At 41.9% G+C, this 20,408-nt stretch overlaps 1 protein-coding gene across 2 annotated transcripts in view; it reads left to right on the top strand.

The window, feature by feature from the left end:
* Positions 1–20,408, top strand: part of KDM3A (lysine demethylase 3A) — a 245,220-nt gene that overhangs the window by 81,812 nt on the left and 143,000 nt on the right. For both annotated transcript variants that reach the window (XM_033952017.1, XM_033952026.1), the window contains exons 9-10: positions 1,668–1,825; positions 10,640–11,160. In XM_033952017.1, the coding sequence (XP_033807908.1) occupies positions 1,668–1,825; positions 10,640–11,160 (679 nt within the window). The remainder of the gene's footprint in view (positions 1–1,667; positions 1,826–10,639; positions 11,161–20,408) is intronic.

The raw sequence follows: 20,408 nt of genomic DNA on the forward strand, positions 1-20,408 counted from the left end.
AAGCGAAGTTACTCACCTGTAGCAGGTGTTCTCTGAGAACAGCAAGCATGTATTCTCACCCTTCCAGCTTTCCTAGTTTGCTTCTTAGCTATCTTATTTAACTCTGCAGGTTGATGTCGGGCAGGAAGGCACCAGCATACATGCAGTACAGGCAGTCCCTGGATTAAGAACGGGTTCTGTTTTTAAATCAATTCTTAAGTTGAATTTGTATGTTATTCAGATCCTAGTATTCTTCCCACCTTCTCCACCTCCTTGAGGCCCCTCTTGCATCCCTTTCAATCCATCCCACTGTTCTCTCTCCACCATCACATCCACTCCATATCTCTTTCTTCCCCATGCATCTCTACCTCACTCTTCTCCCACCACCACGTCCAATAATTCTCTCTCCCTATGCCCAACAATTCTCCTCTTTCTTCATTTCTCCATGTGCACCATCTCTTTCCCTCTCTTGACACCCAATTCTTCCTTCCTGTTCTCTCCCTCACCTCAGCATCTCTTTCCCTCACTCCCTCCATTCTTCCATCCTATGGCTTATGCTCCCCTCCCTCCATCCCTTCATTCTGTGATCCAAGTTCATGCCCCTTCCCTCCTTCCATCATTTGTCCGAAGTTTGCGCTCCCTCCCTCTTGAGTCCCAACACGCCCCTCTCTCTCATCCCTCCATTCTGTGCCTCAAGTACATGCCTCTCTCTGACAGGTGTCTACCTTCTGGCTGGCTCCCTCCTCCTTCCTGCCACATTTGTTTCTCTGCACAAAGCCACGGGTGGCGGCTCCTACTCGCATCATGCAGCTGAGTCCGAAGCCTTCCCTCTGATGTCAGAGGAGCGATGTCAAAGGGAAGGCTTCCAGCATAGTAGCCGCCGCTCACAGCTTTGTGCAGAGAAACAACTACAGTAGGAAGGAGGAGGGTGCTGGCCAGAAGGAAAACACCCATGAGCGGTGGCTCCTACGCATGTCCCGCAGTTGAGCCGTAAGTCTTCTCTCTGATATTGGAGAAGCTTCCTCCAATGTCAGAGGAAAGGCTTCTGGCTCAGTTGTGGGATGCGCGTAGGAGCTGCCGCCCGCGGCTTTGTGCAAAGAAATGACTGTGGAAGGAAGGAGGAGGGAGCTGGCCAGAAGGCAAACACCTGCCGGAGAGAGGCACATACTTGAAGTGCAGAATGGAGGGAGGGAGAGGGGCATGTTGGAACTAAGGAGAGAGGAAGAGGGACACAATGGAACACCAAAGGTAGAAAGGATCCTCGTTCGTAAGTACAAGTCCGACATAAGTTGGATGTTCATAAAACGGGGACTTCTTGTACAGGCTGTCCTAAAAATTTTTTAAGTGACAGTACACTTTTTGACTGTCCATGTCTGGTTCAATTGATGACATCACCTAGATGTGAGAATATATGTTTTATGTCTTCAGAGAATACCTGTTAGAGGGAAGTAATTTTGCTTTACTGAATTTTTAGACCATCCTAGTACTACTTGTTTTGATAGAGATAATGAGCAGTGTTTTGTCATTGGTTTAGTTGCGCCTGAGCTGGGCCCTTAATCCCTTCGAGAGATTTGGTCTACTAATTTCTGGACGTCATAGCAGATGTCTGTTCTTCTTGGGGGGTGGAGTTTGAGCACAGCTCTGCTGTTACCAAAGCTTTACTTTCACTTGTCCTTTATCTATTGTAGCATCCTCCAAATCTGTGTCCTGTACAGTCAGTTCCAACTGTATCTGAAGCATTCTTGGGCAGCAGTGTTGTGGCTCCTTCCAGCAAACTTCGAAGGCAACAAGCAACACCACCACCAGCAAATTCACCTCCAAACCTTAGTGCTGACACTCCTCAAGGGTAAGAGGAAATAAGTTCTCATGTGTAAGAGTACTAATATGGATGCTTCTATAGTGTGATTACCAAATATTTGGCTCATGGTAGATTCACAAGAGATTTAACAGATTAAAAAAGTCATCCAAGATGTCACAATTTTTTAAATTTATCCAATCATAATGTTTGTGTATTAAGATTTTGATATACAGCTCCTGCATTTTACTGACCTAAGCGGTTTACAATATAACAATTAAATAATGAAAGGAATTCTGTTGAACATATTCAGATAGAAAAGATAATAAAAGATGAATCTGATTTTATAAGATCTTAAGCATAAATAAGGTTTCTAATTGATGATGAAACATCGTATGAGTTGTTTTATATCTGATATTAAATGGAAGTGAATCCTGCTTGGTAGGAGAAATAAGATGTAAGAGCGTGACTATTATGTTTTTCACAGTTGGATAACTCAATATTAACTGATCATTAGAATGAGATGTTCTTTTGAATAAAGGCCTGCTAATCAATTGTGACATACTGTATATTGTGGAGTTTTTCTAAATAGCTTTGTGAATTAATGCATATAGGTTACTGATTGCAATTCATTTACAGTTTAAACTATGTCTATTGAGAAGAATAGATGTTAAAAGATCAAATCTTTTTGCATTAGAAATCAGACTAGTAGTTGTATTCTGAAGCGGCTGAAGATGTTTCAATTGCTTATCTGAACAAATGGAATATGACATGTTACAATAATTCAACTGAGGTAAAATAAGGGCTTGTATCAATATTTTGAAATGATAAAAAATATTTTTTAAAGACGTAATTTGATGTTTCCCAAAAAATTGTCAACTGATTAATATGTAAAATCTAAAGAAAAAGAAGAATCCATAGTAATTCCCAAAATTTTTATAGATGCTTCACATCTCAGTCCACCTCCTAAAGCTGATTGACCCACTCATAATAATTTAGTTTTATCTATATTCAGTGTTTCTTTATCAAGCAGCAGTAGAGCCTTTTACTGTGGGTAGGTCCATGGGCTTGTCATGCCACCGGGGCTTGCATCCATCTGAGAAGCTGAAAGCTATGGCCGTCAGTAGTTTAACTACCAGCAGGGTCTTCCAAGGTAGACAGGTTTCAGTGAGATGTCAGATTAACAATGTATCACCCCTCTGGCCAGCATCAGATGGACAGTGCTGGAGGCAGAGGATTGCGTTTGTTGCTACAATGGTGACAACATCAAATTTATACTGCACAGAAGAAGGGTCCAGCAATCTATTTCTGTATTCTGCCTTGAAAACTTGATGGATGTTCATCAAGTCACTAGGACTCAAACACAAGTCGATGGCACCTAACAACAATGTGCTTATCAAAACAAGAATGGGTGAAAGTGGATACCCCTGCGGGATCCCATAAATTAAAGACCAATATTCTGACCATATATTTGAAAATTTTACTTCATATTTTTAATGGAGAAACCCTTTAAAACAATATAAAACACTTCCTGCGAGGCTTATATTTTCCAATAAATTGAGAGTTAACATTTAATCTACTACACAGTTGAGTCACATTATTATTACCACCTGCCAGTATCCAGAATAACTGCCTCTGGCAGCACGGAGGTAGCCAGACACCCTGTGAGTGACTAGAGAATGACACTGGGATAAATTTGTCCCCGTCTCCACCCTGCTCCAGTGAACTCGAGCTCGGTCCCTGTCCCAGCCCTGTCCCCCTCAGCTCGGTCCCAGCCCAGTCCCCGCAAACCATCTGATCCCACCCGCCCAAGCCTCAAATAGTTTTATACTGAACTTATTTTATTAAAGTATAAAAAGAAACAATATTCTGTACAATTGTCATTTTATAAATCAGTTTTCTGGCTGCCGAACTAGAGGAAGAGATCTTCAGCTGGCAGGGTTTTGTTTATAAACGTTTATCCCAGGACAAGCAAGCAGCATATTCTTTTTTTTTTAATAATTCTTTATTCATTTTAAAACTTTCATCAAGTGTACAAATATTCATAATAAACACAATTAGTCTGAGCACTTGAACATCTTATTATAACTTATAAGTAGAAATGTAACCCTCACCCCACCCTCCCTCAAATCCCTCTATTCATTATAAGATCATATATTTGAAACCCTCCCCCCACCCAATACTAAATGGTGTATAATTAATAGAAAAATGGCATCTAATCATGACAGAAAGATGTTAATGGCTCCCATATTTTAATAAAATTTTTATAATTTCCATTCTGTACCACTATTGATCTTTCCATTCTATATATGTGACATACTGAATTCCACCAAAAATTAAAATTAAGCCTACTATGATCTTTCCAGCATATTCTCACATGTGGGTGATGCCATCCACGGAGCCCCGATACTAACACTTCAAAAGTGCATCGCTACTTAAGATTTTAGAAAGTTTTCGATAGCCTGCACCCCACATGTGAGTGCTTTCCCACCTGACGTAGGTGCGGTCCTTTCTGTGAAGCTAAGAAGTCATGTTTCTCAATGTTCGTTGGTATTTTTCTCTTTGCCTTCCTGCTCTCGTGCTCTTTTTTGTCTATTTAGACATTTTTTCTTTCTTATTTCTAAAAGTTAAAAAAAAAAAAATTCTTTTTTTCCTTTTTTCGCCGTCCACGGGTTATCTTAATGGAGGGGCCTACATTCATGCCTTGGCCATTGAGTTTAATTAGGCTGAGGCGGTGTTCCTGTCGATATCATGCCCACTGACAAGGTTTAAAAAGTACAGTTGGTGTTTTCACACTGTTTCTTTGACAGACCCCCATAGCTGGTGCCTGTAGTGTCTGGGTCCTGAACACCATGCACAGTTGTGTAAACACTGCTCTTTGCTGCAGAAGTGTACTATTAAAAATCGTATCCTTCTGCAAGAGAAACTCTTTGGTGTCAACATGGAGGGAGATACGCCGTCAACACTATCCAAGTCAGTGTCCCTGACACTGAAGACATCGACATCGCCAGAAGTATCAGCATCGACGCCGATGTCTGTCTGTTGCCATGAGGAGGCTGGCATAGCTCAGAGTCTCTGATCTGGATGTTAATCTACAGGACAGAATAGCCAACACCCCTTGCTTAGGGGGATGAACTTGGGCTTCTACAGATGTTGCAACCCAAAAACTCACGGCTCATGAGACTTCATGGGGACACTGTAGTTAAACCTAAATCTAAGCCCTCCTCAACAAAGCCTTTTAGACCTTCTTCATCTTATCAACTGCGTTTTTCAGCCAAAGCTGCTCCAGTGAGACCTCGGCAGAAGAAACAAAAACAGCAGCATCCTCCCAAAGCTGAGCCAGCTGCTCCCAACAAGTCAACTCAGTCTTTTTGACCTGCTGCTAGAGAGCATAGATCCAATTCCCTTGCTCCAGTCTCTTCCTTAGCCGATTGGCGTTCGTCTTCAGATTTATTGCCATCGTTGGGAACTCATCACCTCCTATCTCTGGGTTCTGAAAATCATTCAGGGGGGTTACTCTTCATTTCATCTCCAACCCTCCGGATCATCCTCCAAGAGAGTCTGTTTTCAATTCTCCCCAATCCTCTCTTCTTCAGGAGATTCAGTCCCTTCTCCTCAATGCCATCGAGGAAGTTCCTGTCAACCAGTGGAATCAAGGGCTTTACTCCTGCTATTTTTTAATAGCGAACAAGATGGGAAGTCTCTGATCGATTTTATATCTGAGCCCTGAACAAGTTATTGGTTGGAGAGAAACTTTGAATGCTGTCTCTGGCCACTCTGTATCCGCTCCTGGATCACAATGATTGGCTACGCTCTCTAGATCTCAAGGAAGCCTACACTCATATCTCAAATTCACCCGGCTTCCAGAAAATACCTCGGGTTTCTTGTGGTAAATCACCACTATCAATACAAGGTCCTACTATTTGGCCTGGCATCTTCTCCCAAAGTCTTTACCAAGTACTTGGTCGTAGTGGCAGCAGCCTTGAGGTCCCAGGGTCTTCAAGTCTTTCCCTATCTGGACAACTGGCTCATAAAAAGCCATTTCTCTTCAGATGTCGTCCTTGCGACGAACCAAACTATCTTGTTTCTTCAGAACTTGAGTTTCGAGATCAACTTCTTCCATGTCAAAGACTCCAGTTCATTGGAGCCCTTCTCGACACCATTCAGATGAGAGCGTTCCTTCTACACGATCATCAGAGCACTTTGCTTCAACTTTGTCATCAAGTGGACCAGCTCCAGACCATTTCAGCCAGTTGAATGATGGTTCTTCTGGACCATATGGCTTCTACGGTCCACATGACCCCTTTGGTGAGACTCCATCTCAGAACGCCTCAATGAACTCTGGATTCACAGTGGTCTCAGGCGACCAATCCTCTCTCGCAACACATTTCTGTGACATCGTCTCTTCGAGCACTTCAGTGGTGGATAATCTCATCCAATCTCTCCAGAGGTCTGCTTTATCATCTGCCTCCTCATCAAAAAGTATTGACCACGGATGCATCAAATTACGCATGGGGAGCATATCTAGATGGTCTTCAAACTCGAGGTCATTGGTCATCCAGAGAGCAGAAGTTCCATATCGATGTTCTGGAACTCAGATAAATTTATTATGCTCTCAAAGCTTTCCAGCATCTCCTAACCAATCAAGTCCTCTTGCTTTGCATGGACAATCAAGTAGCGATGTACTATATCAACAAGCAAGGAGGCACAGGATCTCTCCTTCTTTGCCAGGAAGCTCAAAAGATTTGGCTTTGAGCAACTGCTCGAAACATCTACTTGAAAGCAGTCTGTATTCAAGGGGAACAGAAATGTTTGATAGACAAGCTCAGCAGAATTCTTCAGCCTCATAAATGGACGCTCAACTCTGCAGCTCTCCATCCCATCTTTGCTCAGTGGGGCACTCTTCAAGTGGACTTGTTTGCTTCTCCCCACAACAAGTTGCCCAGTTCTGTTCCAGACTTTACTCACCTCACCACCTGGAGGCGGATGCTTTTTTGCTGGATTGGACACACAAGTTTTTCTATGCATTTCCACCCACACCTCATTCTAAGGACTCTTGTCAAAGTCAAGCGGGAAGCAGCCACCATGATTCTCATAGAAACATAGAAATAGACGGCAGATAAGGGCCACGGCCCATCTAGTATGCCCACCCTAAAGTCCCTCCCCTACCTTTGTCCTGTGAATAGATCCCATGTAGCCGATCCCATTTGGCCTTAAAATCAGGCACACTGCTGGCCTCAATCACCTGTAGTGGAAGACTATTCCAGTGATCAACCACTCTTTCAGTGAAGAAGAATTTCCTGGTGTCACCTCTTAGTTTCCCGCCCCTGATTTTCCACGGATGCCCTCTTGTTGTCGTGGGACCCTTGAAAAAGAAGATATCTTCCTCCGCCCCGATGCGGCCCGTAAGATACTTGAACATCTCGATCATGTCTCCCCTCTCTCTGCGCTCCTCGAGCGAGTATAGCTGTAATTTGTCAAGCCGTTCTTCGTATGGAAGATCCTTGAGTCCCGAGACCATCCTCAGTGGCCCAGGCAGTCTTGGTTCTCCCTTCTACTTCAGCTCAATGCCAGGGAACCAATGCCACTGCCTATATTTCCATATTTCCATCTCTTCTTATGCAGAATCAGAGTGCACTTCTACACCCCAACCTTCAGTCATTACACCTGACAGCTTGGTATCTCTCAGGTTGACTGCAGCTGGGCTTTGTCTTTCTCAGCCTGTTAGAAGTATCTTGGATGCCTCCAGAAAACCAGCCACTCAACAGTGTTATCAGCAAAAGTGGACTCATTTTTTTTCCTGGTGTCTTCTTAATCATTATGATCCAACATCCCTATTAGTTGACCTACTGTTGGATTACCTTCTTCATTTGTCTGACTTGGAACTCAAGTCTACATTTATTAGAGACCATCTTGACGCAATTGCAGCTTTTCTTTTTTTAAAAAATTTTTTATTAGAGTTTTATGATATAACAGTTCAACAACAACAGTCCAGCAACACGGAGATACATCACTGCATACAAATCAAGACAGGCCAGAAAATACAATATAAAGTTCAAAACTTCTACCTCCCCACCAGCTCCTATCTCCTATGCCTATACATACAATATGAAAAGATAGTGTCCACTCTATACCAAGTCCAAGACAATCCCCAGCATTAACAAAAATATCTGCAACCCCCAGAAAACAGAATGTACTCCATAGGGCAGTCTCTCTGTGGTTCTATTACAGCTTTTCATCAACCAGTTGAGGTAAACCCCTAACTACTCATCCTCTGATCTCCAGATTTATGAAGGGTCTTTTCAATGTGAAACTACCTCTCAAGCCACCTCCGGTAGTCTGGGATCTTAATGTAGTGCTTGCTGAGTTAATGAAGCCTCCATTTGAACCAATGTCTACGGCTCATCTTAAGTATCTTACATGGAAAGTTGTTTTTCTTATTGCACTCACTTACGCCAGAACTTCAAGCATTAGTGGCAGATCCACCTTTTACGGTTTTTGACCATGATAAAGTGGTTCTTCGCACACATCCAAAGTTTCTGCCAAAAGTTGTCACTGAATTTCATTCTCAATCAGTCGATTGTGCTTCCAGTTTTTTTTCCCTAAGCCACATTCTCATGCATTCTCATGCAAGCAAGCTGGCAGACAAATTGAATCGTTTTTTACAACCTCATGAATGGACACTCAATTCATCGCCTCTCCATCACATTTTTTCTCAGTGGGGAACTCCTCAATTAGATCTCTTTGCGTCTCCCCACAACAACAAGCTGCCTCAGTTTTGCTCCAGGATCTACTCTCCCCACCGTCTGGAGGCAGATGCGTTTCTTTTGGAATGGACAAGCAAATTCCTGTATGCGTTTCCTTAATTTCCTCTTATTCTCAAGACACTCGTCAAACTCAAACACGAACATGCCACCATGATTCTCATAACTCCTCGGTGGCCCAGACAACCTTGGCTCACCCTTCTACTTCAATTCAGCAGCAGGGAGCCACTACTTCTACCAGTTTTTCCGTCTCTTACACAGAGTCAGAGTTCTCTACTTCATCCCAACCTGCAGTCTCTATACCTGACAGCTTGGTACCTTTTAACATAATTGCCAATCTACAGTTCTCTCAATCTGTCAAGGACATTTTAGAGGCTTCCAGGAAGCCGACCACTAGGCAATGGTACAACCAGAAATGGACTAGGTTTTCTGCTTGGTGTACCAGTCATCACAAGGAGCCTCAATCTACCTCCTTATCTTCAATTTTGGATTACCTGTTGCATTTATCTCAATCAGGCCTCAAATCAACATCCATTCGAATCCATCTCAGTGCAATTGCTGCTTTCCATCAGCCTATAGAAGGGAAACCTCTCTGCTCATCCCTTGGTTTCCAGATTCATGAAAGGACTTTTCAATGTCAAGCCACCTCTCAAACTGCCTTCAGTGGTTTGGGATCTCAATGCTGTTCTTGCTCAATTGATGAAGCTTCCATTTGAACCAATGTCTTTGGCTCATCTCAAATATCTCACTTGGAAAGTGATCTTTCTCATTGCTCTCACATCTGCTCACAGAGTAAGTGAACTACAACCATTAGAAGCGGACCCACCTTTCACAGTATTCCATCATGACAAGGTGGTCCTCCGTACTCATCCTAAATTCTTACCTTAAGTTGTTTCAGAATTTCATCTCAATCAATCCATTGTTCTGCCAGTGTTTTTTTCCAAAGCCTCATTCTCATCCTGGAGAAGCAGCTCTTCCTACTCTGGACTGTAAGCGTGCTTTGGCTTTCTACTAAGCCACAGTGATCTTCTCCTCAATTCTTTGTCTCCTTTGATCCAAACAAGTTGGGACATCCAGTTTCCAAGCGCACCATCTCCAACTGGTTGGCTGTTTGCATCTCTTTCTGCTATGCTCAGGCTGGACTGCATCTACAGGGTCGAGTCACAGCCCATAAAGTTAGAGCCATAACATAACATAACTTTATTCTTCTATACTGCCATAATCAGACAACTTCTAGGCGGTTCACACTTAAGAGAACTGGGCAATCAGCTAATTATAATATGCAAATTATTAAAAGTACAACATATTACTCAAGAATAGACATAATAAAATTGTTAGATTCATGGCGGCATCTGTAGCTTTCCTTAGATCTACTCCTATTGAGGAAATCTGCAAAGCTGCTACTTGGTCCTTGGTTCATACATTCACCTCTCATTATTGTCTGGATTCTTTTTCCAGACGGGATGGCCACTTTGGCCAGGCAGGATTGCAAAATTTATTCTCCTGAATTGCCAACACTCCCACCATCCCATTTTGGTTAGCTTGGAGGTCACCCATATGTGAGAATACCTGCCTGCTTGTCCTGGGATAAAGCACAGCTACATACCGTAACAGGTGTTATCCAGGGACAGCAGGCAGATATTCTCACAACCCACCCACCTCCCCTGGTTGGCTTCTTAGCTAGCTATCTGAACTGAGGAGACACGCGTCCTACCTTGGGTGGGAAGGCACTCGCACATTAACTTTCTAAAAGTTCTTCAAGCAAGTCTGCTTGTAAAGCTGTCCGCATCGGGGCTCCGTGGATGATGTCACCCATATGTTGAGAATATCTACCTGCTGACCCTGGATAATACCTGTTAACGGTAAGTAACTCTGCTTTTGGGTGTGTGTATAGATAGATAGATTGCGATAAAATGTACACCCAGATATAGCTCTGAGAGGACTGGGAGGTCAATATTTTCCTGTTTCTCAATATTTGTGGTGTAACATTTAACTTTTAAAGGCAATCTTACACATAGGGCTCAGAATATAGATCATTTGTTTTGCTGCCCTTTTTTTTTTCTTCCAATAATTGTCTGGTATGTGTTGTGTTTTGTTTTAGGAGCTTTAAGGAGTCCTTACCCAAAGGGTTGCCATCTTTTTCCAGCCAGGAGAAGGAAGTATTCAAAGAGAATATAAATCTATTCACACAAGTCAAACCTTCATTAAAAGAAAACAATACCTTTGGACCCTGGAGGGATAAAAGTACTATGGATGCGAATGGAAGCTTTGCTCAGTCAGCAGTCTCATGTTTTTTTTCTTGTACTGACTCCAAGGATAGTAATCAAGGAAGTAAGACAACAAACCTTTTTGAATCATTCACGAAGCCATCTGCAGTTTTTGCAAAGGGTTTTGAGTTCACAGCTGTGAAAGAGTGTTTCCCTTTTATGCCCAAGCAGCCTTTTGATGAGTCTTCCAGAGCACCAGCAGAGTCTGGCAAAAACTTGGAGTTACAAAAACTTTTGAAGCCTGCATTCTCTGAAGCTTTCCTGCAGCCAGAATTAAAAGTGTTCACTAGCCACAATGACCAGAGCCGGCCGAAAGAGACCAATGAAATGTATATCAGCAGAGGCAATACCAGAGGTCAGAACAGTGTTAATACCAAAATGTGTTTATGCAACTACAAATGGTAGAGAGAGAGAGAGAGAGAGAGTAATAAATGGTGCTGAGTCTAGAGTAGAGCCCTTTGAGATGAGAAATAATAATTGAAATTTATATACTCTTCAGTGTATTATATTAAGCATAGACAGATGTTGTAGGCCAGCAGCATACCCCTTTCTCTCTATGCCTTATTCAAGTACATGACTTGCAGCAGATGCTGCTGGATCAGAGCTGAAAAGTGGAGCACTGCTGCTGGAGCTGGCATTTCCATTGCATTCCAGCCTAGATTTTAGTAGTTGCAGCAACAGCATTCCAGTCAACCATGAATCTGGCAACCCAAGCAGCAGAAGCGCCTCTGTATTCAGATGAGGCAATGCCATTGGTAAAAGTAGTTCTGAAGTCTTCCAATAAAGTTAAAAGCAGTTTGGGGACCCATGTGCGCAATGCACATCTGATCCATCTCTGCCTCCTCTGAAACAATTTCTTATTACTGGTCATGTTGAACTGCAGCACACTTGTGGGGCTGCAAAGCCCTGTGCTGCTTTTCCCATTTTGAACTTTGTGATAGTAGCAATATCAAGATAGGGGAAATGTTGGAGTATCAAGAAGAAGTGAGGGGGAATAGGAAACTGCTGTCTAACCTGGGAAGGGAGAGAATGAAGATGCTGGAAAGGTGGGGGTTGGAGAATGTTACATTACATTACATTACATTAGGGACTTCTATTCCGCCTATACCTTGCAGTTCAAGGCGGATTACAAAAGAGCTAACTGGACATTTCCAGTGAAGTTACAACAGTTTTTGGGGTTTTTTTTGGTTACAAGGGAGGAGAGGTAGCTGGATTAATTCCGGAAGAACTTGCAAATTGGATATTAAATTGACTGTACGTTACTGTGTGATATAACAAATAGATTACAGTTAGAGTACAAATAAGATTATGTTACATTTCAGGGATCTGAATACTTGGTTGGTGTTTTGGGGAGGAAGAGATTATTTAAGTAGAGGTTTTGGGGAAGAATTTATCTAGGAGGAGGGGGAAGGGTTGGGTTAAGATATCTGGATAAATTTTTTGAAAAGTAGAGTTGATTTCTTTTTGAAAAGGTTTGAAGTCGCCCGTTGCCGTCAACAGGTTGGAGATGGAGTGGTTAAGTTTTGCTGCTTGCGTCGCCAGAAGGTTATCAAACATCTTTTTGCGCTGAGTGCCCTTGAGTGAAGGGAAGGCAAAAGGGTTTGGAGTTCTTCTTTGTCTTGAGGTGAGGTTCTGGTTTATGCGGTTGTTTAGATAGGGGGGTGGAACCGTTTAATGCTTTGAATAATATACAGTAGAATTTGAATTGAATTTGTGCTTGCATAGGTAGCCAGTGAGAGTCTAGGAAGGCAGTTGTAATATGATCATATTTTCTCAGGGAGTAGATCAGTCTGAGGGCAGTGTTTTGTATAGTCTGAAGTTGTTTTATCATGTTGGCAGGACAAGGTAGATAGAGAGAATTGCAATAGTCCAGTAGACCAATTGGACAATTAGTCTGAATTGTGCTGGGTCGAAGAATTTTCTTATTTTACGTAGATTTCTCATAATTAAAAAAGCTTTCTGGGATGTTTTATTGATTTGGGACTGCATTGTGCAACATCTGTCTATCATTACTCCTAGGAGTTTGAGTTCGGGCTGTATTGGGTATTTGGTGTTTTTAATTTTCAGTTCTGTAATGGTGGGAGTTTTGGCCTTTTCGAGCAGAAGGAATTTTGTTTTATCTGAGTTTAGTTTCAGTTTGTGGTCTACCATCCATTTTTCCCACTGCATCTAGGGTTATTTCCAGTTTTGCTGTAGTGGTGGGTTCTGATGGGTCGAAGGGGAGGAGTATGGTGATGTCATCTGCGTAGCTGAAGGATGTAACATTTAAGTTATCTAAAGTGGCTCCAAGGGAGGAAATAAAGAGGTTGAAGAGCGTAGGTGATAGAGGTGATCCTTGTGGAACTCCGCATGGGTTGGACCATGGTTCTGATTTGATATTATTGGAGTTTACCCTGTAGGTTCTTGATTTGAGGAATCCTTGGAACCAATTGTAGACCTTGCCTGAGATCCCAATGGCGTCAAGTATCTGTAGCAGTATGGAGTGGTTGACCAGGTCAAATGCTGCGGAGAAGTCATGTTGGATTAGCATCATCTTTTTGCCTTTGCTAATTTGCTGTCGAGCTGTGTCTAGTAGTGTTACAAGTAGTGTTTCTGTGCTGTGGTTGGTTTGAAATCCTGATTGTGAGGGGTGAAGTAGGATATGGTCTTCCAGGTAGTTGGTGAGGTATTGTGCAACTAGACCTTCTATTATTTTAACGTATATTGGTATTGAAGCGATTGGTCTGTAGTTGGAGGTGTTATCTATTGGGCCTTTGTGGTCTTTCATGATTGGGGTGATTATGATCTCTCCAAGGTCTTGAGGGAATTGACCTTCTGTTAATGTGGTTTGAATCCATAGCATGAGGTTGGCTCTGAATGTGGTGGAGGAGTTTGATAACAGGTAGGTGGGGCAGTTATTTAGGTCGCAAGAAGCTTGGCTATATTTTTTGTAGAGTCGATTCATATCCGACCAGTGTAATATGGAGATGGTAATGTTGGATTGGCAAAAAGATGAATGAGAGTTGGTTGTTTACAACAGAGTGCAATGTAGTGGGTAGTAGGCTAAAGATAGAAGGGGCCAGAAAAATGGGAGGACTAAGTAAAAAATAAACTGGTGTTTGAGGATTGGAGGGTGAGAAGGAAGACAGGGAAATCTGAGTGAATAGTGGAGCAGAAAAAATAGAGGAAAGAGCTAAGAAGGTAAGATTAAATGTATGAGAGAGATGTAGGAGTCAGACCAATGGTCCATCTAGCCCAGTATCCTATCTTCAGGGTGGCCAATCCAGGTCACAAGTACCTGACAAAAACACAAACATCTAGGTCACAAGTCTAGGTCCTTGAAAATGGATAAAGATAAGAAGAGAGAGGTGAAATGGCAGATGGACAGGACAGCAGACGCTGGAAAAGGTTAGAAAGGAGAGAATAAGACCAGTGTGCCTGGAAAAATAAAATGCCCAAGCAGCAAAGGTAGAAAAATATATATTTTGGAATTTATAAAGTGGAATATATTAGCTTTGAGAAATACAAGGTTTTGGGTCCAAAAATTGGGGTCTCGGTTTATATTTAGGTCAGTGCCTATCCATCCTCCTCCTGGACCTGTTGCAGGCCTCCCAAAAGACCTTGTTGTTCAATGGTGAGCTGAGACTGAAGGGATCCCTCCCACCTCCTGTCCCGGATGACTCAAAAAACTTTTACTTCCACCTCGCCTACCTTTTGAATTCCCTGGTGATCTCGCGGTGGATCAGGACAGCAGGGAATTCCCTGGTGGTCTCGCGTGGGCCGGGACAGGAGGGATCCTTCCCACCTCCTGTCCTGGCCAACTGTGATGATTTTTATCTCCCTCCCGCCTCCCCCGCGTACCTTTCAATTCCCTGGTGGTCCAGTGTTGAACTGAGCAGGAACAATCCTTCTGCGCTCCTGCTTGGCGAAGAGCTGCTAGCTGAATGACTGCCATGAGTTCTGCCAGGGAATTCAAAAGGTATACGGGGGAGACGGGAGGGAAGTAAAAGTTTTTAAGAGTTGGCTAGAACAGGAGGCGGGAGAGATCCCTCCTGTCCAGGTCCATCGCAAGATTGCCAAGGAATTCAAAACCTAACATAACATAAAATTGATTTCTAGACCGCATAACAAAATGGTTCAATGCGATTCACAAAAGATTAATTATCCAACAACATCAAGAAGGAATATAGAGCATGGGTAGAATACTAGTTGCCTGTGAACTTTGTAAACAAATGGATCTTCAATTGTCCTCTAAAGTGTAAATAGGAGTAAGAGGTCAGTAGCAAGTATCTAAAATCCCTGTTGTAAGTAGCTGAACACATTCATGATACTTTTTGAATTTACAACCCTTAACTGACAGAAAAACAAAAAGAGCGTGGGTTTTTCGGGAATGCCTCTGAGTGGCAAGTGTAAATGAATCTGTTAAGTAGGATGGAGCTTGACCAACAGTGACTTTATAATAAATACATCCCAACTTAAAGATAATATGCGGGGGGAGGTGGGAGGGAAGTAAAAGTTTGAGTCGGCCAGGATAGGAGGCCTGGACCACTAGGTCTTATAGCAGGCCCGGAGGAGGCTTGCAAGGCATCAGGAAGGAGGGAGGGAGGGGGGGCAGGGTACAGAGCCTGGCAGGGCAGGAAGGAAGAGGGGCTGGGTGCAGAGCTGGGCAGGACACTTAATGTTAACCCCTCCGGCTTATATTCAAGTCAACCCTTTTTCCTTTTCGGGGGAAGGGCTACCTCAGCTTATATTCGAGTATATAAGGTATGCATCTTGGATTCTTTATTATTTTGTTCAATACCGAAGAAATACATTTCTGCTTTTATTTCTCCTTGATAAATTTGACTTTTAGAGGTTCCCAGTTAAATTTTTGCTTTCATATTTCTAACTTGTGATCCCTTGTTTTTTATTTGGTGAGGACCAGTCTGTGTGACAAAGGTGCAGTATTCTGTCATGTAGTTTGTGTAGAGATTTGTATCCGACTTTTGTTTTCTTAGTATTAGATGCATTGATGTTCTTGGGCCAATTGTAATATTTCTTATCCCATCAGACCAGTCCAGATGCTTGGATTTATGCTGTCCTGCCAGCAGTTGGAGAACTACTGAACTATGATGTTATCACTTAAGAATCCTGTACCAACCCCCTGGCTAGGTAGTATTTCTCAATCTTCAGGTGTTAGGCTTCCCATGCAACCTCTGGTGTTCTGGTAGGACTTTATTTTCATTTTCTTGGTCAGTCATATGGGGAAATTATTTTAGGGGTGTTTATATGGTATCGTTAGGAAATCATTATCTGATTTAAAATTGAAATCGTACATTTATGCAGATGATATTACAGTAGTAATTCCGATTATCTCATTGTCTTTGGAGACAAAACAATTTGTTTCATCTGTGCTTACTCAGAACAACGGACTTCTGAATTTAAGTTAAATTCTGAAAAAACAAATATATTTTAGGCAAGTCCTAATAAGATCAAGGAAGCTTCTCTGAGATTGAATGGGCTGGACTATCCAATACACCACTATTAAAATTCTTGGTGTTATTTTGAATAGTTATTTAACTTTTGAAGATCACACTAATTTTCAGGTTAAAAAATGTTTTTTCACATTGTGGAAACTTCGTACCATCAAATATTTATTTTGATTTTCCATCTTTCAGACTATTGGTCCAGTCCTTGATTCAAAGTATTTTAGACTACTACAATTGGTTCTTTCAAGAAAACCATCAAATGACTAAGCATTGTTTAAAATGCAGCAGTCCATTTCATTTTTGGCCTAGAAAAATTGGATCATGGTAAGCCCTTACTATAAAAAATTACATTGGCTACCTGTGGAAGCCAGGGTTGTTTTTAAGTTTGCTTGCCTTTGTTTCAAAACTTTAACAGGTTCAGCTCCAATCTATCTCTTATACCACTTCGATTTTGCTGGTATTACCAGTCATACACGTGGTGCCCATCTGTTCTCCTTTCCATCTTTGAAAGGTTGTATCAGGTTCCTAGATAAGACATTATCATTTCAAGCTGGCAAATGGAATAAATGCCTAAGTGAGTTTATCTTAAATGTGTTTTTTTACCAAACCTTTAGAAAAACAATTAAAACTTATCTCTTTGATAAATTTGTATAATTTCATATCCTTGTTGATGTATCTCTGAATTGCCTTCTGTGATATTGCTGTCTGTATGCAGTCTCTTTTTATTGTAAACCGCTCTGAACTATTTGTGGTATTACGGTAAATAAAAATAAAGTTGTTATTAATGCCTTGGAGTCCCAGATCGCTCCTCCCTACTCTGATCAACCCTTTTCATAAGAGGTGGTTTTTCTTGTGCCTCAAACCATTCCCTCGAGGGATGCCCTTTATTGTCCAAACTTAATTGCTCAACAGTTTGACTAGCAGTTGCCCATATTGGTGCTGCTTTGGTTTTTATTACACATTGTGGTCTCCACAAAAAAAAGCTGCTCTGGAAATGCTTTTGTTTTGAACTCTGTTGATTCTTCTTTGTCAGACTAGATCTATGCAGGGTCGCTGGTGTGTTTTTACTATGGCAGCACTGCAGGATATAACAAGCGCTTTTCTGATTGTGGGGTGTGAAGGACAGCTACTGCCATTTCCTTTACTGTCTGTGTCAAAGGACTGTCAGATGAGTAGCTCTCTGGTTCTTCCAGCAGCAATTGTGGTTGAAGTGGGGGAAGACCCAATTTTGGCAGAAATTGCCACCATGTTTGCAGCATTCTAGGTGGTTGCTGCCAAGGATGAGCATTCTCAGCTCTCTTGCTCCCTACTGACAGTAACAAATCCTTCTTTTGCTGGTAGGTCTCAGAACTTTAGTTTTGCTCAAAATTTCTTGCCTCTCAGAGCCGTTTGTACAGATAGAAATTTACCCTTTTACATATTTTGCTTTACCTAATGTCCTTGCTGCTAACTCTTAATATAGTTAAGTGGCCCAGGTTGGAAAGGATAGATCAATATGATGGGCTTTCTGTTGTCCAGTGTCTCGCAAACTTTTCTAGGCTGTGGCACACTAAACTCTAAATCATACTGTGTCCTAGACTCATGTCCCCATAGATTATGAAAGCAGCTTCATTCACTAGGCTTTAAACTATCCATATTGAATTATTTAACCAATAACCTAAACAATGGAAAATTCCTCACCAATAATGGTCATATTATAATAACCCCAATCCCAAAAAATTGTAAAGAAGCAGCAACATCAATAACCAACTACAGACCAGTAGCATCTATTCCATTTATGGTAAAGATCATGGAAGGATTGGTACCACCCAACTAATGGAATATCTCTCTTCTGCACGAAACTCAATCTGGTTTTAGGCCTCTATTTAGCACTGAAACAGTAATTGCGGCCATTCTGGACAATTTGCGTTACTTGTTCAGTAAGGGCCTCAACGCCCTAATCATGCAATTTGACATGAGTTCTGCCTTTGATTTGGTAGACCATGGAAAACTGTTACAATGCCTAGACGCAATCAGAATCAGAGGAGAGGTATTGAACTGGTTTTGAGGTTTCCTTATATCACGCACCTACCAAGTCCGTTTTAATCACGATCTCTCAGACACATGGAGAAATCCATCTGGCGTGCCACAAGGATCACCGCTATCCCCTTTGCTCTTCAATGTTTACATGACCTCATTGGGTGCACAACTGTCCCAGCTGGGGATAAAACTATTTAGCTACACTGAAGACTTCATGATAATTATCCCATTCAACAACTCTGTCTCAGAAGTCACCCCCAAAACAACAGAAGTACTAAATCGGATGGAGCAATGAATGTCTGAATTCAGACTAAAACTAAACTCAGAGAAAACAAAATTTTTCATAGCATCGCCATACCCACTTGACACTAAAGCACCAATGTGCATCAATAACCTTAGTTATCCCATTCAACCTACTATGAAGATATTGGGAGTAACACTGGACCAGAACCTGATCATGAAAGACCAGGTAGACTCTTTGATCAGAAAAATCTTTCTCACCCTCTGGAAGCTTCGGTCCATCAGAGAGCGTACTTAGATGTCTCATTTCGAATTCTGGTACAATCCCTTATACCAAGACAACTCGATTATTGTAACATCACCTACTTGGCACTCCCCCAGAAGTACATGCGGCGATTGCAACTAGTTCAAAATGCAGCAGTTAGACTTCTTTGTGGACTGAAGAAGTTTGATCATGTGACACCTTCCTATCGACTTTTACACTGCTGCCAATGGAGGCACGTGTGAAATTCAAGTTTGGTTGTTTTTGCTTCAAGGTACTTTATGGCTTAACCCCTAAATACATAACAGACCTGTTCTCTTTTACAACCAACAAACACAAGCGAAGCTCACACCCGAACTTTGTTTCTCCACCAGTTAGAGGTTGTAAATTTAAAAGTCATTACCAACATCTTTTCGCACATCAAGCAGTATTATGGGGTAAAGACCTTGAACAATTGCTCGTGCCTTCTACCTATGGGGAATTCAGGAAACGCCTAAAAACACATCTGTTCCTGAAATACTTAAGAAACCAACCTATACAATCTTAGTCCTCAACAAACGATCGCTAGAACTATCAGTCACTAAGTCTGTACTTTGTTTATTCCATTCAATCTGTAACATTTCTAATCGATGGCCTGGACATTTCTAATCGATGGCCCGGACACCAGGTAATACTAAGGAGGCAACTTCAAGTAACCACACTGATATAGGGCAAGAACATGAGGATACTACGAGAGCCGACAAAAAAGAACAAATGGAGACAAAAAAGGATGTGAGGACCATTAATCCCAGTAATGTAGCACGAACGGAAATTAGATGTATGTACACGAATGCCAGAAGCTTAGGAAACAAAATGGGCGAGCTGGAAGAAATAGCAAGAAGAAAACAACTGGATATCATAGGAATAACAGAAACATGGTGGAATGAAGAGAATGAATGGGATACGGCATTGAAAGGCTACAAACTATATAGAAGAGATAGGATTGGGCAAAAAGGGGGAGGTATTGCCCTGTATGTTCAAGAAGAAATAGAGTCTGTTAGAGTAGGAGAGACAGAAGCAAATGGCAAACTAGAATCACTCTGGATAAAGATTCCTGGACATAAAGAAGCAGACATACAAATTGGACTTTATTATCGACCCCCGGGACAGATGAAGGAAACAGACATTGAATTGATGGAGGAAATTATTCGAAGTAGTAAATCGGGAAATACAACTATCATGGGAGACTTCAACTTTCCGGGGATCAACTGGAAATTGGCAACGTCATACTGCAGCAGGGAGTTAAAATTCCTTGAAATGTTAGGAGATTGCTTCCTTGAACAAATGGTAGGAGAACCGACAAGAGGAAATGCAATCCTAGACTTAGTCATAAATGGCATTACTGGAAGGGCAGCAGATGTGGAAGTTTCGGCCCCGCTAGGGACAAGTGATCACAATATGGTCAATTTTACCTTGGGCATCGGAAAGCGGAAACCAATCAAGACTGAAACTACGACCTTTAACTTTAAAAAAGGCAATTATGACAGCATGAGAACTAATGTTAGAAAACGACTCAGGAAGGGCATAGCAGACCTCCGAACAGTTGAACAAGCATGGTCTCTTCTGAAAAATACCATCATAGAAGCACAGAATCTA

This window comes from Geotrypetes seraphini, chromosome 1 (assembly GCF_902459505.1).
Source record: "Geotrypetes seraphini chromosome 1, aGeoSer1.1, whole genome shotgun sequence".
Lineage (NCBI taxonomy): Eukaryota > Metazoa > Chordata > Amphibia > Gymnophiona > Dermophiidae > Geotrypetes > Geotrypetes seraphini.